This window comes from Sinohyriopsis cumingii, chromosome 8 (assembly GCF_028554795.1).
Source record: "Sinohyriopsis cumingii isolate HCF-2022 chromosome 8, ASM2855479v2, whole genome shotgun sequence".
NCBI classification, from domain to species: domain Eukaryota; kingdom Metazoa; phylum Mollusca; class Bivalvia; order Unionida; family Unionidae; genus Sinohyriopsis; species Sinohyriopsis cumingii.
Window position 1 is genome coordinate 109,692,320 of NC_142968.1, and position 26,835 is coordinate 109,719,154.

Genomic DNA, 26,835 nt, shown 5'->3' on the forward strand with positions numbered 1-26,835 from the left:
TAAATTATTAAGCGAGAAGTTATTTAATTGTTTTATTTTCTTATCGGGAGATTTTATTGCTATATCAGATTCGATAGATGAAGTGATCTGGTCGCCCCACCCAACCCAGCTACAGAATCAGGTTGCCAACAAGTTGCTCCTTCTAGTCATGAAAAGCCTTGATTATAGCTTTTATGTAGATAATCCCTCTGGACACGAATTGCAAGTGACTGTGCCCAGGAATGGCAAAAGATGGGCTCTCCAACCATACGAACTGGTGTCATAAATACCTTAATTTCAGGTTGAGGCTTTTCCGGGGGATTTCCAAGGTGAGTAAATCTTTTTCTTTCTCGTGCTTTTGTGATTGAATAGACGACAAAATGGGTTGCCACTTAGGCATCTTAAAAATATTCTTGAAAAATGTGGGCAAGCAGAATCAAATCTGATACCTCGTTGACGCGCTGAGGAAGCCAAGTAGCTGCAGGAACTCTCCTGCTTTAATATACTCCATGTTAGAAATCCACTTTGCGAGATTATTACTCCGTAAAATAAGTACTTAAGGTAGACTGACAAAATTGAGGCCGTTGATAGACGCCATGCCCTGATAGACAAACCGCTGGGAAGGGACAAACTCCGACTTATGTCCGTACACTATAAATCCTACATAACCTAAAAGGGACATAAGATCGTTTCCTGCCCTTCACAGTCGTTGTTGACGAAGTCAACGTGTACAGGATGACGACAAAGTTGACAAATTTTGTGAACACCCATGGACCTACGTTGAGCATGGAATGCACGAAACAGATCTAGTTTTCTTTGCTAGACACGTATAAGGACTTTGCGCGCAGGCGAGTGAATATGGACGTGTAAATGTGCATTTTTGAAGTCATGGCTGATCGCATAATCTTCCCTTTTAATGGACATTCTGACAAACTGAGTCGTCTACATCTTGAACTTCGGTACTGTACGTTATTTCTGGAGTCGACTGGGGTCAAGGGGGTCAATGATGAGCCTAAGCCTTCAGTTGGCGTTTGACACTACATTGATCCTGGGATAAAAAGCGGATAGTTTAGTTTCTGAAAATACTCTACAGCCCGCTTGTCGAGCAACGACCAGATGTCCATCTCCATAATTTCAGCATTCTCCAAATCTGATGAAACATGCGACATCATACGGGAAGACGAGTGTGAGAGGGCTGGATAAATAAATTCCGAAGTTCCTTCAAAACGACTTGGATCACCTATTCATTTTGATAGAATATATCCATCCAGCGCTGATAGAAATAAGGCAGTCTTTGAAATTTGATTGAGGTTCAAACTGGTGCTGCTACTGAAGAGTATTCTGTCTTTCATCTTTTTTGCCGATAATTATAACTCCACTGAGTCTTAGTTTGATTATGTTTAAATCACTCAGTAGGAGACATCACAAGATATAGAGACGGTTTCTTTGCTACTGCTTCCTCACTTCCTCTATTATGCCGCTGAATATAACCAGCAACAAATGGGTGTTTCACGGAGTACCAATGAATGGTACATTTTAAGGGATGATGATCTAAGCAGGGCGTCTCTTTTATCCAAATCATAACCGGTAGAAGCCGTCGAAGCGTTAGCCTTAGAATGTTGTGCAGCACTATTAATAACCTTGTTAATCATAATATTCGATTCCCAGGGCGTGATAGCTGTCTGCTCTTTCGGCAAACTCCCAAGGCATGAACTTTATCTAGCGGATTGGTCAGTCTGGCTTACACGTCCCAGGACAATGCTTAGATATGCGGAGAGTGGTACTTACGCCCACTGGGCTGCCTCTATATATGGAGGATATTCTTTCATTACCTTTAAATTATCTATTCTAAATTTGCAACGGACATACGTGCAAAATCATATCCAATGTTGCAACTGGAAGAATCAAGAGGAAGGCTATTCCACAATACCTTGTTCCTCCAATTCTACCTATGTAATAGACGCAGTCAGCATCTAATATTAGAGGGCAGAGGGACCATTTTTAATGTTCCACAGTACGCAAGCAATCGATGCAGTGTCTGGCTGACCATTTTCCGAGCACAATGTGCACACACTGGATGTTGAGGATGTGACGCTAGTCTTAAATTGCTGTTACGTCTTGCATTTCGTCGTCATTGTTTAACTGAAATTACAAGAACGACCAAAACTTGGAAATTAACAAACATAAAGTGTATATAAATCGCAACTACACTCATTAATCAAGTGGAAATATATACGCAATGAGCGCGAATAACAACCAAAAACACATATCAATATTAATACATTGAAACACAAGGACAGCATAAACAAAGTGCACAACTGCATAACTACAACAATAATGCACGTAAATGATCATCAAAGTTACACAATAATGTATTGCTACGTTCTAATATATCAACTTTCTGGAAAATGGGTTGAAATCACGAAGATATTCGAAGGATTTCTGGAATTTTTGTTGTTTACAAAAGATCATTATTTTTACAATCTGCAATCATGCAAAAAGGTCAAGAATACAATACAGATATACATAACATGTTTTTTGGGAACCGTACCTCCTCCAGCTATGTTGTCCTTCATTCTTCTTACGATCTGCACAAGCGTGGAGGGCATCTTGACACATGCATACGACGGTGGAATATGGAAAGGCATACAGCTTTGTACAAGACCTCTGAAGCTTTTAAGCAAATCTGTGGAATCTACAAAGGAACCATACATATTTGTATTTGCATAAATACGCATATATATCAAATAAACCAATTTCTGAAATGAAATATGTTTCTTCAATAATACTTACCCGATCATAATACCTTAAGAGTACAACCATTACCCCGAAAATCCAGCCCTACAAGGCTAAAGTTTTTATCCACTAAAGCTAAAACTTGTCTGACCATATAGGTGGCGGTTAGTCAGAATGATCTCCTCATAGATATAGAAAGACGCAAATGCGGTAAGAATGGGAGAATGTTTCCATATTATGACCGGTAAGATATTATCGAAGAAATATTTCACTCCAAAAATTACTTCTTGAAATAGATTACTCGGGCATAACACTTTAGGTGAATAAGTTGGAGGTAAAGGGTGTTACATTCCCTTAACACGCAGATAGACAATCTCCTGTCACCCAAGGTATATGAGGCATGTCTAAATCTTTGATATACCCGGTTGGCGTACTGAATACATATGCCAAGACGCGGGTTTTGGGAGAAAAGGAAAAGGTTTCTCCTGTAGATCCAGTAGAAGTCGTATTATCGTCTCATCTAGAAGCTGCCGAGCGATACAGAAACTTAACTTGTTGAGTTGTTGTTATAGGTTCTGTCAGGTCTGTGAACCTTTGGAAAAAAAGATTTTCCTGGTAGAAACTAGAGAAAGTCAACTCTGACCTCCATCCCACAGCTTGCATAATATCAATTTGGGGACAGGAACGCTCAGCTACAATGCTTGTTGCGATTGCCCCGACATCATGAGTCGAAATGTGTAACAACTTCAATTAATCTTGGGTTCATTCTCTCCATGCAGAACGAATAAACCATGCTATGAAGGAAATCATAACCTGTGTTGAGAAATAGGCAGAATCATAAACGTTAGTCTAGTTAACAGGGTGTCTTATAGCGCCATAATTGGGTGACGGATCCACAAGAGTGACGCCGTTCTGATGCCGAGGCGGAATACTAGACAAATAGATTCCCTTATCTGACATGAAAGGTATTATAGACTCTGGTGTTGACCTTGTGCGGTCTGATTCGAGTGGCCAATCTTCACGAAATTGCCCATCTTATGCTCATTGACGTTGTCAAGTTATTGATGCTGGATCGGGTTACGGGATATGTGACCCACAAAACCGGCTACTATTTGCATCGTGCGAGACAGTATATGAGTTGGACTAGAATGATCTACATTTGGCTAGTACATATAATGAGAGAAGACTCGCCGTTGAATGCGTGATGCATCAGACCTATTGGTATCGCAAAGAAATTCTCATATAGTTCAAGCTTAGAAGCAAGAGCTGGGGCTTTGTTAGCAGTGCAGGTGACAGGTTTCTCCTCATGCGCTGAATACAAGAAACTCTTCTCTTCTCGTTGGTTTTGCATGGTCTCTATCGATAACCTATTATCTACCATCAGCGGAAGTAGAACTGGAGTACTGATGAGATTTATGACGTCATTTCCTCTTTTGAAGGAGAAATCACTCTAACTGCTACCTATGTGGTCAGGTAACCTTTAGTTCTCATAGCTTGGTGGGGGCAGGATTTACAGGCTTGTGGTTATCCTTCTTATGATCGGGGAAAGTATTTGAGGAAGAAACGTGTATACGATATTGATATCTCTAATGAGGCTCGCAGTTAATAATATACTTGTTTAAAGTTAAGAAATGATAACGAATTTTCATACCCATTAAAGTGCACATAATGTGGTATTATTCCACGTTTGACAAATTTCAGACTCTTTATTTATTAATAGCGATCAAGTTAAGAACGTTTGCTGGTGCATTTATATGCCTTACTAATTCCCCACCATAAATATTTTATGGAATCGTATAGAGCATTACCTATCGGCCACCAAGGTTTCTTTCCAAGCAATGCAATTTTCGTTGATTGGGACATATCTAAAGCAAAGATGTATTTACAAACCACACCCAGTTGCCCATATACTCGAACCAGCTGTAAATGTAAGATAGCGGGTTTGCTTCTTGTAATTATTCAACTCGTCAAATAGTAAAGAGTCACGAGATCACTTGACAAGGAGATCGGAGACGGAATTCCGGACAAAATAATACTTACTTTACATACATGTGTTACATTTATGTAGCGTGTAAAATATGGAATTCATAACAGTAATTGTAGCGCTTAGCATCCTAGATATACCAATGCCATTCATGTTTTGAGTTCGATGATACTCATGTGTACAATACAATACGTATTATCTAAATTATGTGTTAACTATAAATAATAGAAATTGAGTATGGATTCTTAACCGTATCATCTACTCTGTTGATGTCCAATGTTTTGTTGATGATATCACTTACGCAAGAATTTCGTTCATTGGTTAGAATTTACTCTTATTACTAAACAATAATAATAATAATAATAATAATACCCTTACTACTATTACTACTACTACTACTAATAATAATAATAATAATAATAAAATCATCATCATCATCAACATCAGAAACAAAAAAGTCATATGTTAGAGATTGTCCTAAAAGCATGTGAACTAGATCCGATTCCGACATCACTGCTGCTTGAGTGATTAGATTCAATATTGCCTTCACTACCGATGTTATCAATACCGCTCTCACACCTGGAGATTTCCCATCATGTTACAAACCTGCTATTGTAAAGCCTCTTTTGAAGAAACCGGCACTTCATCCTAACGATTTAAAGAACCACAGCCCTGTTTTAACCTCGCATTCATGTCAAAAATCTTAAAAACTGTTGCTGTATCCCAACTTGTATCTATTCTATTTCGAACAGCATTTTAAGCAATGTACAATCTGCATATTCGTCTCGCCATAGTACTCAAACCACCATTCAGAGAGTAGTTAACGATCTTCTCTCTGCTTTGGATAATGGAAAAGTTCTCATCCTCCTTGACTAGTCTAGGGCATTTGACACAATAAACCATGATATATTAAATCACCGTCTCCAGCATGTATTTGGCATTCACGATACAGCCTTACTATCGTTAAAGTCCAACTTGGTCTACAGGACAAATTGTGTCCGTAAATGGAAAACATTCCAGCCCATTTGATCTGTTCCGTTGTTGTACAAGGCTCTGCCCTCGGTCCCGTTCTTTTCATTCTATACACGCAGCCCCTCTCAAGTGTCATAAATCGACATGCGGTGTCTCAGAAATTCTAAGCTGACGACACTAAAATATACAAATCTAACTCCCTGCTGAAGTTGAGGCTTCCATCCTAGGCGTCATCGATGACATGTAACATGCTTTAGATGAATGATTATAAAAATGAAACCATCATGATAATCACAACAAGAATTTCTCATTCACACCCTTTACCTCAAACAATAAGTAGCAGTAATAACAACATTGGACGTACACCGTCAGTACAAAACTAGTGTCATCCTTTACAATACGCTCTACTTACACCAACATTTAATGAAAATATGCAAGGCTGAATATCTGGAGCTAAGACGCATTCTCTCCACTTGCAATTTTCTTCCCGTTGATACCAATAACACACTTGTATGTTCATTAGTACTTTCAAGACTGGACTATTGTAATTCACTCCACTCTGGTTTGTCTCAACATCCACTACAGAAACGTCAAAAAGTTAAAAACACGGCTGCTCGGATCATCTTTAAAGCACAAAGAAATGAACACACCTCTCCTGGTTTGCAACCTTCACTAGCTGTCCGTTTGATCCAGGATTTAACACAAAATCTGATCACTGTCTCATATTATGTTGACTAGCTCCAGTCCAATATACCTATCAGACCTCACCCATGTGTATACACCATCTACAAACTTACACGAATTGCCCATATATCTTAGACAGAAATACACTGTGATATAGTTCAAGAGTGCTTCTAAAACTTAAAGAGACTTTATAATGTTTACTTCCTTACTGCTTGCTTTGTAATCTTATTGATGTGTATATCTTTTTGTGTTATTTAATATTTAAAGCGCTTAGAGTTTCTAAAGATTAGGCGCTGAATAAAGTCCACATTACTATGATGATGATGATAATGATTATTATTATTATTATTATTATTATTACTTTGGAGAGTAAGAATTTGCTAATATGCAAAGAATTATGTAATATTCATTCAATGGTACAATGGAAATATCCCAGTGTGACCTATACAAAGAATTATCAGCATGAGTTATTTAAATTTTCTATCTAAAATTCAGGTTGATTCAGGCATTGTTTACAGTTAACAAACTGGGTCACATATATGATCACAAAAAATTATGATCCTACCAATTTATGAACGTCTTTTATAATGGATTCTTTATCATCGTACTGAAAATAAAACGCGTGATTTTGTTTATGGGTGTATATGCGACAAAAGAACAATACAGCACACTGGGGAGAAAGCAGTCGTAATCGTCTATGCATGTGGCTCAATTTACCAGTTTGAGGCCCACTACAACATTGTGCATTTATGTAGCTCATGTGAAAGTATATGACCAAAAGGTTAATAGAATGCGATAATCACAATCATGAACATATATTAGAATATCTACTTAGGGCAAACTGCTTCTTGTTCCCGTGTTTCCCGAAGTATATCGTAGGTGAGTTAATGACATGTGAGATAGGGACACCTAAAGTTCATTTTATGCAAATTTATTCTACGCACCACTACATATAAATATTATTTTATTTTTTGCATATAATCGCCTTTAAAATTCTTGACTCTGCGTTTTTTCATAATAATCATTGTACAGTGTAGACAAATATATAGAAAACATAGTCGTTGTCTGTTGCCGTCGTTCTTATTGTCCTCAAAACATTTGTGAGCACACCAGTTTATCAGGTACCAGTATATTCAAGATTTGTTATTGAATATGTGTTTACAATGCCAGTAAGTATTGTTTTTGTTATCTTAACACTCCATCCCTGCTACATATGGCATATCTGCCCGCCTCAGATTTTCGTTGATATTGTGAAAATTCGATCAGGGTCGGATTATGGGAACATATCGGATCAAATGTCGAATCAAGCTTTTAGCGTATAGCAGCTAAATATATAAATTTCATAGTCAAAGCCACACACAGCATGTATGTATGTATGTATGTATGTATGTATGTGTGTGTGTGTGTGTGTGTGTGTGTGTGTGTGTGTGTGTGTGTGTCTGTATGTATGTATGTATGTATGTATGTATGTATGTATGTATAAATGTAAGTATGAATGAATGTGTGTAGTGTTTCAAGACACCTCGGAATAAAGGTGGCATTCCAGTGCCCACTAAAGCTACAGTTCTCTTTTACAGAAAGGTGATGTTCTGATGCAATCTTTGAAACTTCTTCTGTACTGTTGGCTGCCTAATCAGATTGGTATAATTGGTACTGAAAGAGCAGAAAATTCAATCGAGCAATGCAATCACCCGTTCTTCCGATCGTATTAACTTTAGAAAATTAAGCTCCGCTACTGTTTGAATCCATTCCTAAGATAAAAATAATCTTTTCCATGTATATTAAATTGGCAAAGGGCAGTAACTCTTGAGCATTCCGTCTATTGCAGCCAGCCTACAGGTAACACCAATTTTGAGCTTTCGGTACAGTTCTGTAGGTCTTATGCTGGAAAAGCCTCCCGAAAATTGTCTGTAAATCGTTGATCCAGGTTTTCAACTATCTATCCAGAAATGTAGGATTATATGGCATTAAATGGACACTGCTTTAGGTGGTACATACTACTTGTCGATTTTGATAAATATTTATCTGACTTTTGTCGCAGTCGAGGACTTTATTTATTTTGACCTTGTGCTGCAACACGGTGTAGCTGATGCGTATTGTTTCTTTTATGTTCGAGCTCATTGCTTGTTGTTCAATCGTTTAGTAACAAATCTGGATTTGCGATTTATTAACAGGTTTGAGTTGTTAGTTTATTAATTTTCGGTTTTGTTATTTCACTTAAAATATGATTACAAAATGTACCAAATGCAAACAATGTTTAGGAACAATGAGGTCACGCATGACGAGTACCTCGCCTTCACCACATGTGCACCGTCTGTAACATGCAGTATCTGCGCTCTTTGGTCGGGAATATTATGCTCACATTTTTACGGAAGAGCATTAATAATAAAGAGAAACTTATCAAGTCTCGCACAGAGCAGTCGGTCTTATTAAGCCTTTACCCCTATTCGGTAATAGCCACGAGCTTATTAGAGGACGCTACTGAGCCCTCCTCGTACCCAACATGAAGATACGATACCGACTGCAACCATTACGTCATCCTAATAGGAAGAGCAAGGGGCTGTGATTTTTGCCGACTTCGCTTTCGTTACAGCTGGAGATGCGTCGACTAGTTCAGTAGGCCAAGGCACAGTTATTAAATATGTGGTAATTAATGCCCCTATTTCCGTCTCCTAAGTGTATGGGTACTTTGGACCTTATGGGGAGCGTCCCCCCATTTTCAGATTGTCCGGCTGGATATAAGTTCTCTCCGCCGCTTCCCATCTCCGCATGTCCCAGCGTGACCACCAGGCCTGTAAGTACAAGTGCATGGGGTTTGACCGAATCTAATGATCCATTTCATCACTACGTGATGTTTTATAATGCCGTCCCGGCTGCCGACCAAGTAATCCATCAATCCAGACAATCGTACATTGTGTCTACATTGATCACTTCAGTACCATATCTAGCATCCAGGCCTATATTGCCGTGCAATGTGGTATATGCTGGGATCTTCCATATAGATCAGTCCGTTTTGCCACGCCTACGGGACGGTCAGGTCCTGTAGGTTTTGTCTTTAAATGTCTTTGACGCCAACTTGAAACAGGTAATATCGATATCACATCATCAATGTTAGACTTGGCGTCGTTAACTATTTTTCAGCTTGCCGATAAAGCGAGTAATGATCATACCTTGGAGTTTATGGCTTCGTTTGCAAACGTTGTGCAGGAGTCAACAATCGTGCAGCAGATGTTTTGGTTGCTTATCGACAAGCTATTGTAGGAGATTTTATGAAAACCAAATTCTTCGGGGTTCTATTCCAGGTTTTCTCCTGTAAAAAAGACCTACGGCAATTCAGGCCTATTATGAGTCTAATCCATATCAATCAATACATTTTTCTGCCAACAATGTTGGAGACGACACGATTTAATTGACTCTCCATCAGAGTTGGCGAGTTTGCCGTCAGTGTAGCTCTAACGGATGTATATATTCCCGTCCACGTTCACCCAAAGAAACATGTACCAGTTTTATATCCTTTCGTTGGGTGTAAACATCCGCCTATAGACGTTTGCAAAGGTTCTAAAAAGTATCATCTCTCTTTTAGGTCTACTTCATCTACAATGACTGGCAGCATATTGGAACAATGCACCAGAAATATATGGTAAGTTCTATACCAATTCCTTTAGAGTCATCTAGGTCTTATGGCGAACCTGGAAAACTCCAACTGTCATGCATCCCAATATTTCGGCCACATGGGTATGGAGTTTTTACCAATCTCAATATTGTACCACTGCCCCACATTCACTTGGTACGGATCTTTGAACTCATAGAGTCCGTTTCAAACATGGAGTATATCATATTGACAGAGTTTTTTCAGCTTCTCGAAATAACCAATTCGACAGCCAATCTGATTCAGCCGGGTCGTTCCTTCATGCATCCTCTTCAGATGACCTTACTTGGTTTTTGTCCAAGGAGATTTGTGGATTGTTGATATAACCTCTTGAGCAAGGATGCCAACCATTATTAAGGCTTAGGAGGAAAAGTGGCTTGTATTCAAGAACTTATGCAAACTCAACATCATTCCTCTAAGTGTTTTTATCCCTAAGCTGACATACTTTTTCTTATGCTTTTCAAGGAAAATGGTTGGCTGCGATAGCCTTTAAAGAGGAATCTATCTTTGGATTTTGACGTAGTTCAGTTCCGATAAATTTTAGCCTCTAATCAGAACCTTGCTCAAGTTACTATCATACAAATAATGTTCTCGATAGCTTTAGCTTCAGCATGAATGTAAGAAGTTGCATGCCCACTCAATAGACTCGAATTATGTACAGTTCAGATCAGATGGTTATACGGTCGTAATGACGCAGCCAGGCTTTGTAGACAAAAAGAGGTTGCGGTCAGTGTGCAATCAGAAAGTTGAGATACACCCTCCCTCTTGCATACATATGCACAAACAAGACCCTGTTTTTTGCTCTCTGGCATAACTTAAAGTGCACGGAAAAAAATTGTGTCTATTTCTTCTGGTTAAAAACGGAACACCTAATTCAATGACAGAGTCAACTTATGAATGCCCCAGCTCAGGAGATTTAAGCAATTTTGTGGACCTTGCTATCGAACATAAGATTTCGATCAGAGACAGTCAACCATCTTCAGCTTTCATCTCCGAGATCTAGCTTTCCAGAGTCAATATGTAAATCTGGTAGGTTCAATGTCCGTTGCACAGATGACCACTAGACATAGTTGACACCAATCCAATCAACCCATGATTAAATTGTCGCGTTTGCTGGTTTGACAGGAAAATCATAGTCTATATATACTATACAAATGTCACAGGACTATCGGTTGTGCTACTCTCAAGCTAGGATAGCGGGTAATCTTTCAAAACAAAATGCACCCCATCTGTCATCCAAGGATCCACATGCCATAAATAGGATGCTATTACTTATTCTCCTAAAGTTAATGCGATCCGGAAACCTATTTCAAAGAGAACGAAAATTTCTCAATAAACTGTGTTTCTCCGAATATATGTAATCATGTTACTTTAGAACCATCCTGACCTCATCGCTAGCATCAAGGGGATGTAATGGGCATGATTTACTGTCCTTGGGCAATATAATATAGATGGAAAAGACGATTATTGTCTCTTTGGTACTGGATTCAGAAGATAGCGGAGCTGGTGTTCTAACGTTACTATAATAGGTGGACTTATTCAACTGAGCAACTGGCGACCACAGTGCAGCGTCGACTGCCTTATGTTCTCTTGCACTACCGTTTATACCAATCTGATCAGGCAGCCAACTGTACAGACTACTGACGTAGATTGCATGAGAACGTCAGCTTTCTATAATACCTGAAAAATTACCCGGATGTCAAATGCATCATTCTGCAATGCTTTCAATGCTAAAAGGAACTTAAAAAGATGAAATTTTGATGCTTTTAGAGGTCTCAGTATATTATAAAGATGACAATATGGCCCTAATTTCTGCAGTAAACATTGTGGTTTAACCCAGCGAACGGTTCAAGATTGTGCCATACAATGTTGCCATCCCAGCTCCAGCTACAGGAAATAGGATGTGGGAGTTGATATTCTCAGGCAATACAAATGGTACCGTAAGCGGGGTCGAATATCAGTTTATAACCTGTAATTATAATATTTTTTCTCCATATATGTCAAATATCAGTTTCTAACTTGTAATTATAATATTTTTCTCTATATATATAATTGTATTGCATATTGGCATACATCCTCCAATGGGATACATAGATAGTACATTCCACTGTACTTAGAGTAAATATAACTTTCAATATTAACTTCCATATGCCTCGATTTCTGACTAAGGAAAATGCGGTGGCGGCGTATTTTATTTATATATTTCATTTGATAGTAACTTTTAGTTTGTACTATGAGCAGCTGCACATGCATTCATATATACTGTGCTAGCGAACGTTAGACACATTCGGGTTCCGTGTGGATATGGGAAATATGTATACAAGGAGGAAATGTTTTCGCCTCAATATTCGGAAAATAAGCAATTTCGATGATCGGCTATCAGAATGTGATATTATGGCATGATTTATTTGAACTACTAAGTCGAGGATAAAAGTGTAAAAACCTCGAAAGAGACCCAATATATCTCATACAAAATTACACAGAACAGTCTAAAGGTGATTTTCTTTGAGTTAAATGTTCCAGATTATTAAATATTTTGTTGATATAATGAATGAACAGCATGCACGAAAGCATCAACTCGAGAGTTTGGTTTTGTTAGAATCATTTTAGCAACATATTCTTCGTACTTGTCTCCAATATTAAGCAACGTACATAAAAGACTTATAAATATATAATCATTATTTTCCTACCATATATACTGATTCGCTCCGCTTCCTTTCCAGTTTCTAGCCAACGAATAGTAACCATTTCTGATCCAGCGTGCAGGAAGCCACTCCTGGGTTCACTGGGTAAATTATAAGAATACTAGTTGAATGAAGGTCATTTAATAAACACTGATTTTATTTAAAGCAGACACCTTTGCTTAATGCATGGGATCTGCAGAACACAATGTTTCATCTGGGATCTCCCCTAACGTATCTGACTTGTAAAACTTAAACTATCAACATTTAATATAGCAACATAATACATACAGGTATCCTCATGTTAAAGGATGTGAGACAACGAAAATAAGTGACATCTGCTATTCCTTTCCACATGATCCAAAAGAAGTAATAAAACAATTTAGAGTCCCTTAAATATAAATTATCTTATCAGCGCTTATTCATGTTTCAAAAGGGAATTAACGTATAATTACCTTGTACCCATTGTGAAGTCTTCTGCCACACGCAAACCAAATATAGTAGGGAAATATGTGGGTGGAATGCCAATACATGCATTTAGGTATTCCTGCACGGATGAAAATTTATTTGCCCAGAGTAAAGATTCCGTTATCAACACCCCAGATCTAGAAAAGATAATTGGTCCCCAATTAAAACAATATGCAGTAGATAACGCACAAAATTCAGAACGAGAAAACACATCATTAACTTAGAGCAATGTATAATCAATATTATTTGGATGCTTTTATTCAAAACAGTTACTACCCACGAATGTACTTCCCCCGCTTCTTTTCCAGGGAAAGGCATTACAGTGTTCTCAAAGTTGCCCGAGTTTTCAAAATTACAAAGTCATTATTCTTGTTCTAACAAAGAATTCTGTGCTTTATTCACACATTTGTGTTTGCTGTCATTGTTCTCTTTTGATAGTGCAAACATGACACTTGTTTACAATATTTCACTACACTGCTTCTCAAAACAACTTCCTACATATTATATGTGATATATAATATCAGTTCCATCATATTATCTCTACTTTAATTCTGTTACTTTGTTTTGTTGTCCCCAATAGTACAAATGTCCTCTTCCTTTACTATTGTCTGCTTATTGAACTATGCCTTGTATTGTTTTCTCTGACAATATAAATATCGTTTTCTTTTGCTATGACTATTTGTTGAAATACTACTCATTCAACATAAATGTAGATGTTTCCGAAAATCCCAATATATGTTTATTTATAATTACTATTGTTCAGGTTGGATTGCTTTTTCCTTGTTGTATACAAAAAAGTGCAATACGCACTATATATATATATATATATATATATATATATATATATATATATATATATATATATATATATATATATATATATATATATATACGCTTGCGTAAGGACATTTATGGGAGGTGTGATTGGGTCTACAATTTCCCACCAGATTTGTCGTGTAACGCTCTGTCAAGGGCCAATATATTTAAAGCTTTTAATCACGTGTTCTGTCCAGCCAATCGCACCGGCTGCGCGCTGAGGGATTCTCTCTGCAAGGGACTGTGGCGTCAGTTCAGCCAATTTCCTTCTGAGGTGTGGACGTGTTTTCTTTTTCTGTAGAAATTTTTAACTCTGTTGTTAGAGGTTCACGTTGTTAGTTACCTTCCTCGTTTCCTGAAATGTTGACTCAGACGAGTCGTCCTGAAAGTTAAGTATTTACTTACATTAACTTGTTTCCATTCCACAAACTCTGCTAACGTTTCTTTTGTTATACATTACGTAACACTCATGCTGGGTCATTCTAGCTGTACAAGATTGCAGCATCATTTGAAATCAGAAATAGATGATCGATTGCGTCCCGATTTTAATATTCGGCGCTATTCTAAAATGTATATGCATAGGGTTGGGGGCAGAATAGTCGACATAATTATCAGGCTCGATCTCTCTGTCGTACGCAAAATTAATCCAGAGAACCATAAAACTATACGTAAATATACTTCCCATCGTCTCTTGCATAAATTCATTTCATCAACATATGTGCCTAATAGTACTTTGTCCGTCTCTTTTCCTTGTTACACTGTTAAAATACTTTCGAATAGGATTTGCAAACGACTCCACGTTTGTTGCAAGCTTCAACAGCTCAAATAGTATAGCATTAGTGTGCCAAATTGTTGCACTTAAGTTCAGATATCCAAATTAATTTATCTACCAATTCGCGGAATATTAATGGGGATATATGTATAACCCTAGTCTTTCGGTTTGGTTGATTTATTCATCGGTCTGATATTGCAGCATAGGTGCACCTTCCTAATAAGACTTTTTCTGACTTTGTGTATCTTTGTTATGCGGTGTCGAATATAGCGAAAGTAGATAAAAATTGACAACTCGTTGTAACATATATTGGAAGATTGCATTTTCTGTCGATGGTCGGTCATAGGAGCCGTTTGTGGAATAATAACAAACATTTCCAACATGACTGTGTCATATTTTGTCAATACTTTATGATTGTTCGAAATTCGAACTTTGTCGCCCAATTTTCTGTCATTTCGTTCTACATAACTGTGTTGACAGGTGGTCTTTCGGTTTGATTGGTTTGTTCATCAATGTAATTGACAATGTAAGTGCACTTTTTTGATTTGACTTTACATGGTTTTGTGAGGCTTTGTGTGGCTTTTTCGGGCTTAGCAGTATTCAGTAGGACCCTTTTCTTTCATTTGGTTCCGTACCACTAGTTTGTGTTTTCCAGCTGGTTCCATACCACTGGATTGTGTGTTAGCCAGCTGGTTCCGTACCACTGGATTTTATGTTAGCCTTCTGTTTCCCAGTTGGTTCCGTACCGCTGAAATTTATGATTACCAGTTGATTCCGTATCACTGGTTTGTGTGTTTACCAGTTGGTTCCGTACCACTGGATTTTATGATTACCAGTTGATTCCGTATCACTGGTCTGTGTGTTTACCAGATAGTTCCGTACAGAATGCCCCCTACAAAGAAAGCTGCGGCAGCATCCCAAATGGCAGTGAAGACAGCGAGACCATCAAGATCCAAAATCCAAGAGGCGGTGAATAGGCCCAGAAAGAAGGCACCGTTGTCAACACCAACGGCCGCCAACCCTCAACCTGGAACATCCAGCGAAGGCTCACCACCCAAGTGACACAGGAGATCCATGACAATTATGATCAGCTAGTAGCTATGCGCAGGCCGTCCACGAAAAATAGTCTACAAACTGGGTTTCAACTTGGACCCTCCATAGCAACAGACAACACATACGCAGCATCCATGGTCTCCCGCGCCATAGTGGAAACCACGGCTTCACTTACAAGTACAGCTGTGGATACAGGTAACGTTGTCCAAATCGTTTCTGCCTCCGGGAGGCATTCACAGTCAAAATTTGTAAGCTCGTCGGTCACACCATCAACTCTAATCCCTGATAAAGTTAAGGCAAACATATGGGCGGGCTCATACATAGATTTTTCTACCCACATGAATAACTCGCAGGATGCTGGTTTCAAATTTCAGTTAGATACGCACAGTACTGGTCCTGTACTTACCATTGTCCCAAACATTAGGAACGTCCATCTCACAATAGGACAGTGGATTCTCGCTTGGAACAGGTTCACTAGTGTCCCATGTGACAAATATCCCCTGGTAGTACCTCTCTTCCCAACCACACGGAAACTGTGCTTAAACTTGAGGAGAGACGCGCTGATTAGAGGTACTATGATGAAAAATATAGACAATTGGTTGCAAAAGGGGAAGCTAAATGGGGTACCACGAATCTAGAACTCTACATGAAGGCTGTGTTAGTGTCGAGTCATAAAAACTACACAGAAAACAATCCTTCACAAATTACAAACATAAAGTATCCGAAAGGAGTTTGTTTTAGTTACCACAAAAGCGATCATTGTTCATCGGGATTTTCATGCAATTTTCAGCACAAGTGCTTCAATTTTTTAGGGGGACACTCATTCATTCGCTGTCCCAAACCAATTTCTCTGCCTTTAAGGTACTTCCACAATACAGCCAGCACTTGCAGCGACCTAACAACCAGCTTTATCGTTTCCAACGATCCAAACAACCTCGAACCACTAACCCGAACAACAAGAAACCTGTCGCAAATAGTGCTGATCCTTTGCCCACCCCGGTCAAATCTGACCATTTGCAATATTTGCTCTACGATTTTGATCCTGCTACAAAGTAATTCCTGCATTTAGGTTTTCAAAAGGTTTTCATGTGAGGTTTAAGGGGACATTGTAAACACACGATGTAATAATCTGAAATCAGCTCAAACTAATGCCCAAATTACTGAAGAAAAGATACAGAAATAATTGTCAGCGGGTCGCTTTGCATGGCCTTTTCGTACATAACCATTTCTCAATTTACACATTTCGCCCCATGGTCTAGTCGAAAAGAAAATTCCTGACTAATTCATCACCCTTACTTCCCACCGGACGATTCGGTTAACGATGGAATTCCAACTCAACAATAAGCAGTACATTACGAAGGCACTGATAATGCCACTACATGTATAAAACAGCTGGGTATGGGGTGTTTTATGGCAAAAACAGACATATGAAATGCTTCCGTATTCTTCCTATTTGTCCCATGGAATATCATTGTTTTGGCTTTTTGTGGCGCAACATGTAGTATTTTGACAAATACTTACCAATGGGTTGTAGTTCCAGTTGCCAGATATTTGAGACCTTTAGCAATTCTCTTCAATGGATAACGAACACAAAGTTATCTATAACACACATGACGCATATTTTGGGCGATTTTTGATACTAGATGCAACTGGTGTCCAATGCCAGCATAAGCACGATCTCTCCCTGACTGTATGTGCCGACATCGGCGTTCCTATGGCTGCGGATAAAACATTTGCCCCGACAACAACCATGACGCAACTCTGATACGAATTGGATTCCGTGAGAATGGAGGTTCGCCTTCCCACGGACAGACTAGAAAAATGTAATAAACTCGTACTTTTATATATGGATTGAAATGAAATTACTCTCAGGGAGCTGCAATCCATTATAGGTACTCTTAACTTTTCTTGCGCAGTTATTTTGCCGTGACGAGCTTTTCTTAGGCGACTCATCAACTTGATAATTGGCATCTCAAAACCACATTAGATTAACAATAGAGGTAAAGAAAGATTTAAGGGCCTGGCAAAACTTTTTAACCGGCTTTAACGGTAGATTTTTTTTATTACCTGATATTTGGCTGACCTCCGACACGTTGGACTTGTCCACAGATGCTTCTGCCTCAGTCGGATACGGTGCCATCCTAGGCACACACTATTTATATGGTATCTGGGATCAGACATGGGCATATCAAAATATAACGCTTATAGAATTCTACTCCATCGTTCTGGCAGTTGAGGTCTTGGGAGAACACTTATCCAATAAATGTATCTATTTCCACACTGACAATCAAGCCTTAGTTGAAATCATAAACAAGCAATCCTCCAAGGACACAAAAATCATGCATTTCATTTGCTAATTTGTACTCTCTTGCTTTAAAATAAATATATTGGTTAGGGCATAACATATACTGGGTATACGTAACAGACTCGTCGATGCTTACGCTTGACCATTTGCTTAAAAACTTCCTACACCCAGCTACACAAACCACGTATAAGCGGGCTTGGTCGCTATATAAAGAGTTCACATCAGACAATTTGACCGAATTCTCTGTCCCAGTTTCAATACCCAATATGCCCTTTCAGATGCATTTAAGAAATACATAAGGTTAGGCAAAAGGATATATCCTAACTACAGGGGAATATGAGGGTTATCTACTGCCCCTGCAATACAGAAAACACCTGTTTAATTTTGATCAACATTGATTTTTTCTTTGATGCTGGACATTTTTGTTCTTTGCCCCACCTACCTTTTCGTGGCTGCCAGAAATACAGCAAGCTCTATTATTTGCTGTATTTCTGTTAATGGCGGTTGCAGCCTCAAAAAATTTCTGTATTACACGCTGTCTCATTGTTCAATTTCGTAGCACGTTTACGCTATAGACTTTGTCCACATAGTTATGTTGTAAATTTTTTGGTTCACTAATATAATTTATGTTCAATACAAAATCACGAAAGTGGCCAGCATCAAACACAACTTTTGTCTTTGTTTTAATTATGTACCCATATACTTTGACTTTGTAATATTTGCATGACTGACCTAGGGTATTCGGTCCTTTCACTCTCTATTTTCCTCTCAACTCTATCGATGTCGGAAAGAGTAGGCTGGTGTATGCACATTTAATTTTACAACCTCATCAAACAAGTTAATAATACAAAACCATCGTTTTCATTCACTTTCTCAATTTGACAGTTACTTACACCCCTCTTCTACATGTGCATGAACACATCACATATATATATATATATATATATATATATATATATATATATATATATATATATATATATATATATATATATATATATAGGGGGTGGATGGGGGTGTATAATATGAATCAATTTACACGAAAATAGGTCAGAGAGATTAAATTCTTTATCACACTTTAAAAATAATAAGTTTTACTGGAAATATACAAAATTAGACTAATTTATCAACTTGCTATGTACCAGTAAATAATCAAATAGGAATTTCCTCACAAAATACAAGTAAAGTTATAAGAACTAGAAGACGAAAACGATTATGATGAAAACTAATACATACCTGCCTGCAATCATGCTTATTTACAAAAAGTTAAAAACTTCAGCACTTATATTCCCATTTAGCATTTCTTTTACGATGAACAAATGAGTAAGATACTGCATAAGTTCTGCCTATTGTAACGCACATATAACCTATTTCCTTTTCATGCCAGATAATGTTTCATATGAATATACGAAGTTGCGTTTGAGAAATAATTGTAATTTTAAATTTCTTTCTAATTGCACAAAGCAACATTTATTTCCTGGAACAACATTTACATCTAATGTTTGCATTAATAATTTTCTTTATAAAGTTACACCTTGCATAATATCAATTGAATTTCAACAACAAACAAGGATACTACTTGCGTACTTTGAACACCACACACACACACACACACACACACACACACACACACACATGCACATAGTTAAATAACTTGTAATTATTTAAATATTGAAATCATATTAAGAAAAAACAGTGTTTGAACTGAGCAGCAAGGATACTTCGATGAACACTGAACGTTAAGTGACTCTCACATTTAAATTATGCACCAAACAAAATATTTACAGTTTCTTTGACCTTTTCAGTTATTGTTGTCTGACTTTCATAATTATTGTGGCTTTTATGCTTACGATTTCAATCGGCCTGAGCATGATGCAAGAAGGTTCAGTAAGCCCACGTGGTCTTGAATATTAGATGTATGAATGAAGTCAAACTTCACATCGGATGGTAGGGTGTGATTGCAGAGCGTCAAGCAATCACCAAGCCAAAATGACACCTTTAATGTAAATGACTCATTTTGAAGAAAGGTAAACAATATAAATCTAATTAAGAAAGGGACCAGATAAATAGGGTTTTTATTTTATTACCAATTTTTTATGTCAGTTTGATATTATTCTGATTCAGGCAGTTCAAAAGACACATGTAACATCTTCATATCTACAGTTTTTCTGTTTTAAAGAAACTATATTTCGAAAAATTCTAAAAGTTTGTAAATGGTTTGTTCAATGTGAGTAGATATCCTGGTATTGCGAAGTAAAATTGCTGTGTTAATTAACAATGATAAATGAACGTTTAAATGAATCATTGTCAAAAATACCGTTAACACGATATCTACAGAAAAGATCCAGACTATTCCAAGTTGGGAAATATTGTATGCATGAAATCATGCTTATATCATGTAAATGATTTGTCACGTTAAAGAGATTAATTTTCTTCCCACGCACCAACGTTCTAAAACTATTGGTTCAATGTCTGCTTATAAACCTTATGTATGTGCCTCAAACTCTGATTTTATAAATAAAACAGACAGAAACGTGTTAAATTGGGTCCTACATTTTCTCTACGAGTACACTATAATATGGGGCAAATTGTTATAGAATGTAACTAATATCACCTAAATACGTTAGAACGTTATAATTCATACCTAGCAAAAATAAGACAGGATATAACTACAAACAAATGCGCTGTATTTCAAAAAGACTATACATATTTGCAGCTTAAAAGAAGTATTGTTTGATTATGGATGATGTCGCGACTTATTAGTTGGAATCGCAATGATAAAATGCAACCTAGTTCTTACTGACCTACGTAGGAGCCTTATCGCCGTCCATCGACCGATATGGTGGCCTAGTTGTTAGAGCCTCCGCCTCGGATGCGGGAGATCGCGGGTTCGAACCCAGATCGAGCCATACCAAAGACTTAAGAGGTCAGTGTTAGGACTGGTCGGCCCGATGTCAGGATAATGTGATTGGGTGGGAAATGATGTCTGCGACATGATACCCCAGTGTTATAGATCACTATAAACTGTCACACTGCAGACATCGTAGCGATATGATTGTTAAAGGCTTAACGCTAGGTTAAAAATCCAAAACACATACACACACACTCGCCATCTATCCAGATGTGTCACTCAAATGTGTGCGGTAAGATATTTATGCCTTATATATGAGCCAACATTGTACTCTGGTTTCGCTTCCGCATACAGTGTTTATTTTTAGCCGAGGTTATTTCAAACTGCAGAGTTTGGTTTACCCATTGCGACACACGCCAAGTACCTGCAATGACAAACTCGATACTTATAAGTTTTGTACATATTATAACCTTAAAACCCATATGCATAAATATGATCTTGTAATATGATTGATACTAAATTTATACGGACTAGGATGTCTGTAACTCTATTCGGTCTGATATAGGCTACTACTGGTTTGTTCTGGGTACCTTCAACTGGTAGACTTTGGTGATAGTGAGGATGAGTGCTCTTTTGATCCCGTCGTACATGCCGCGGACGTTTCCGGTGGATGCTGCGGTCTGTATTTCCTGGCAGCGATTGGCCTGGATGTCTATGATTTTTTTATTTTACTGCCATAGGCTACTACTTGTTTTTGCGGGAGGTGTAACTTTATGTGTCACACGATTCAAAGATGGTCCAGTTTTCTGGATAGTTTGACCTACTTATGGGTTGTGTGGTAGTAGAACAAGATAAATGGTACCCGATCAATCATTTCATTTTCTCCATTTTTCATCGTCGGCTAGTTAAAAGTAGTCTTTCATTGCTCGTTATGGATTGATTACATTTATCTTAATAAACCCTTGATTCACGTTGACTCCTGCTGGATGCAGTCCACTTCAAAGGAATGTTATGGATCATAGATCCAAATACCTTCACCAGATCGATCGATGTGTGTATAAACCCAAGAGGGTTTTTCATTTAGTATAGTTTTAATTTTCGCTTGACTAGCTTGTCTGTACCTCAAACACACTCTTGCAATATTTTTCTGTACTATATTAGTTATAGAAGCATGCCGGTGTACTTACCCGATACGCGTTCAGAACGAAATATCACAATCTAACATATATGACTTTAAAATTGATGTTTTTTCTCTCACTCTAACTCTCTCATTGTATTCTTCTGTCTCTGTCTCTGTCTCGGTCCGTCCCTCTATGTGTGAGAGATATAGTTAGGAAGGATCAACGGGACTTGATATTTGGTTGGAGACAACGAGCTTTGTAAGATTCATTTCTCGCGGCCATTGTATTTGCAAATATTCTATAAGAGGAAAACTTCCAAGAATCTGTCGTTATCCCTTTATATATATATATATATATATATATATATATATATATATATATATATATATATATATATATATATATATATATATATATAGTTCTCGTATATTAAACTATTTATGATTAACTATTGTGTTAATATGTGTATATTGCAGTTTGATACATATACAGATAATATGTGTCTTATCTTCGACTGACCAACCTACTTTCACTGCAGCAATACATGAAGACATAAAACGTCAATATTAAACCGTCTAAATCTTTAAGAACATAAATATGATTGAGGTAGAACAAGAGAGTGATTTGAAGTCCTTTGAACGAATGTTATTGCACCTTATCAAGAGCACTTCTGTGTATTTTGATTTAGGAATACGAAAACAAATGTGTGCAAAAAGACACATCTCAGTAAAAGGAACTGAAATTTGTGAATTCGTTGTTTATATAGCCATCTCAGTATAAGTGTGTGTGAAGGTTTGGTACTGTGACAAATTACCGAGAGGCAAGGACTATTTGTTGCACTACACTTCTTCCATGCCTGAACCATTATCTTCAACTGGGAGAGACAATTTTCAAAAAGGCTCTTTCCTTCCGTCAGCCTGTGTCGTAGAAAGAAATGAAGGTTGTTCCGTTAATTTGCGTATATACTAAAAGTGATTTTAGAGCAAAACTCAAATGTCTAGATTTAGATTTTATAAAGGAAGGCAGTTGAAATCGTACAAAACTTTCTAATCAAAGTAACGGCGATAAATGTCTTTTTAAAATTGTCTAGGGATGCCATGAGTCCAACTGAAGTCATTAAATTATATGTGTTCATTTGTTCCTATTTGTTTTATTATGACTCTTCATTTATAACCATTTCTTCTTTTGAAATTACATAATAATTTGTGAAATCGTCGTTTTAGGACTCTTTTTAAATGGTCATTCACAAAGAGCATTTTCAGGTCCAAATGTGCATATTTGATTTCATTATACTCAGTGGTGATGCAAAACATATGGAATACCCAAAAGAACTGGCATGGCATTATTAACACTGCACAATTTAAATCTGAAATGCAAATATCAGAGCAAGTAGACACAAGCCAGGGCCTTTTATACGACTCCTTTTTACATGTTTTGCCTCCTTTAAGCAAACATCTCTCAAACGCTTCAACCGAATGCATTAAAATAGCATGTTTTATTTTACTACTTCATTAAATCCCTCATATATTCAGAAACATCATACCTTTACCCACCTCGAGCAGGCAATTTCACCGACAAATGTTCAGCTTAGAAAAAGAAATTGTTGCAGATATGTACACAAGTACAAGCTGATGTCAATCAAAACAAGGAAAATAATGTGTAAAAACTTAAGTTTTCAATCATAGATATATGAAACAGCAAAGTTTTTGATAGAGGTTTTCTACTCACCAATATATGAATGAACAATAATGTAGGCATCGAACCGTGGATTTCAAATTACTCAAGGAAAGATACGCGATTTTTGAAATGTAAAATTATTTGATCCATGTAATAGTTCATGTATATTAAGTGATACTAATTCTGTAGAAAAAACTACTTAAAGTTTTGCTCAGTACGTATGGGTTTTCAAAATCCACCCCAAAAAAATCAAATGTATAAATAAAAATAACACTTAATGCATTGTTACATTATTAATGTTAGGAAATTCTTACCCAAAAAGCTTGTATGAATGGAAAGGAGTTCCACTAGGGTGAACCCTCCAGCCATCTACATGAGGACAGATCAGTGTTGGATTTGCCACAAGATTGTTGAACCTTTGCATATGTTCTCCCCTATAGGTTGATCCTGTTTCCACAAAGTATCCAACTTCCTGTGCCCAATTTCTATAGTGAGCATCCCCATAAAGTGCAAATGGTATGATATTTTTTTCCGTCTCCTTTGCGTTTACCAAACGTTCTTCAAATTCTGCATTTCGCTTATGCGTGATGCGTTTGAGGGAAAATTTTCTTTCCAACCAATAATTCAAGACATTTTTTATTTCTTCGCTACATTCCTGTGTCATGAATGTTACCCGTGGATGTCCGTGTTGAATAAGCTCTTTGAATATGTGCCTAACTTTTTGTAGGGATTCTCCTGATATTGCCATGTCATACCATACAGACCATAGAAAATTGATGTCCTCATTTTCTTCAGGATCTATTTTGTCCAAAATAGCAAGAAGAACTAAATTCCTGGCGAGGATGACATCTGCAATATCATTAACATGAAAACTGAGAGTTGTGGGCTTTATATTCAGGTCATCTAGAGTCTTGAGTGTGAACAGAATATTACGAATATCACCACACGCTAGTAAGAGGAAATCCACATCCTGTTGTATCTCACAGCCTCCTGTGAGATCAATAGCTGGTGAGTTTCCATATGGATAAAGATATCGGCCCTTGAAGTAAAAGCTGTTTATACTTGGATTTGATGTTATCCTGTACATCTCAGTCAATAAACCTAGGCAAACACAAGATGCATTGCAACATGTTAAGATGTATCAAAATAGGAATGAACGATATTGGTGCATTTTATGCTCAGTGTTCGAAATTGAAATAAAGTCATACGGGGATTTTAGATTTGGATTCATGACGATCAATGCAGCGAAATTGTCATTTATTTATATTGGTCCATTGAAACACTATCAAATCTAGGGACTGATAAGACATAACAAAGCTTTAAACATATGCCCACTCTAACTGTCGTATTTTTTTAGTTTCTTACTTGAATTAACTGTTTAGTCAAAACACTAAATGTTGAATGGCGGCATCAATTAAAATAATATAAACCGTTAGAAAATGTGAATAACATTTACGCGATAACTGACTTCGTTATAGTCAAAATCCTTATCCTTGAATATATCAAATACGTTTTGAATCAAATAGAATATGTAAACAAGAAAGTTGTTACAATCGTGATGGCCTTTCAACTTTAGCCAAATTTCTACTGAATTGGACCCGTTCTGTATAGATAAATTATATTTTAAGCAGAAATATCGAGCACACTCCCTTGTTACTAACAGTATTAGAGGGTTCCCTCTTTCGATTCCTATTTTTCCACGCTACACGTTCCATCCTATTGTACAGCAGGTAGGGTCGTATGGATGCAAGAACCATGTGAATTTAATAATGATCTATAGTTCTCTCTACACACACACACACGTATATATATATATATATATATATATATATATATATATATATATATATATATATATATATATATAGTCAACTGGTAAACTAGGATGGAATTCAGCCATTAAATGTCCTAAAATGGAAACTTGTTTATCTTAATGCGAAAACATTTCGGCATACCAAGAAAAACTGGGGATACTGCCATATTTTGTCGTAAATTTCAATGAAAGATTTTGAGAAATTGTAAAGGCGTTTAGATACCATTAAACTATTAGTTTGTTTTTAACGTACGTGGCTGGGGTATGGTGTGGTGGGATTGGACGCAAATCCTCGCGTAGTTAACAAGCAACAAAACTAGATGTGATACTATGTTACATTTTAATAAAAAGAGCACTAAATTAGCCAAGGACTGTGTCAAACTGGTACAGTTTATACAAATAACTGCGTTATTGTAATATAATACATTGTTCCATTAAAATCCCGTTTATTTTGCTTGACCTCTATTCAGTGACTTGTTGACTGTAATACTGTTAATCATTATGCAAAGTCCATATCTACAAACGAAGAAAACGAATATAATTCTTTGATATTGTATGTCGTCTATAATCGCCAGTTTCTAACACTGGCCCATCTACTGTTTCTGCAACAAAAATTGCCGATTTTGCAAACATATTTAACACTGTTCATAATCTTTAGTGTCTGTCCCTGAGTATTGGTCATCTCTAGTAATATGAGAGCCAGCTGTAAAGTAAATGACTGCCTCACACCTCATTTTATAGTAAAGCGTATCAAGTAATTTTCTAAAGCAATATTGAATAAAATATGTACATGTAGCCCTATATGACGGCCTAATATTCAATTAGATCATGTTAACCTGTGAATTTGAGACAAGCAGCCATGTTATCATTAATTACACATAATACAGTGGCTACTACAGATGGACTTCTCCCGTGAAATTAGCATGAGAGTTAATTTATGCCACCGTGCAGCTCAGACGAAAAGTGTATTATCAATTGAAACGTTAAGATTATGCATAGCGAACAGTGACTCTTTTATAGTAAATAGTGAAACATTTCAATTTCATATCTATCTGCACCTATATTGCTGACCCATTCGCTGCTGTACATTAATGAATCAGATCCAGTTGTACAAAGCAATATTCATCAGCTTTATTTCCTGCTTGGGTAATCGAAAACAATGTACCCCGAGTGAAAGCAGTTACTTCGACATGATGCGTACAGATCAATTATCTCAAACATACGCATATATTGTTTGGTTCAATGTTGCAATATTTTTCTAGAAATTTGAGGCA

At 37.1% G+C, this 26,835-nt stretch overlaps 1 protein-coding gene across 6 annotated transcripts in view; it reads right to left on the reverse strand.

Annotated features, from left to right (window-relative positions):
• LOC149794364 (uncharacterized) overlaps positions 1-26,835 on the reverse strand; it is a 78,481-nt gene that overhangs the window by 40,552 nt on the left and 11,094 nt on the right. For all 6 annotated transcript variants that reach the window (XM_089968535.1, XM_089968532.1, XM_089968531.1 and 3 more), the window contains exons 2-7: positions 24,063-24,849; positions 22,886-22,988; positions 19,950-20,095; positions 13,141-13,290; positions 12,695-12,789; positions 2,531-2,674 (exon numbers count right to left, since the gene is read on the reverse strand). In XM_089968535.1, coding sequence (XP_089824661.1) covers positions 2,531-2,674; positions 12,695-12,789; positions 13,141-13,290; positions 19,950-20,095; positions 22,886-22,988; positions 24,063-24,835 — 1,411 coding nt within the window. In that variant the 5' untranslated portion in view covers positions 24,836-24,849. The remainder of the gene's footprint in view (positions 1-2,530; positions 2,675-12,694; positions 12,790-13,140; positions 13,291-19,949; positions 20,096-22,885; positions 22,989-24,062; positions 24,850-26,835) is intronic.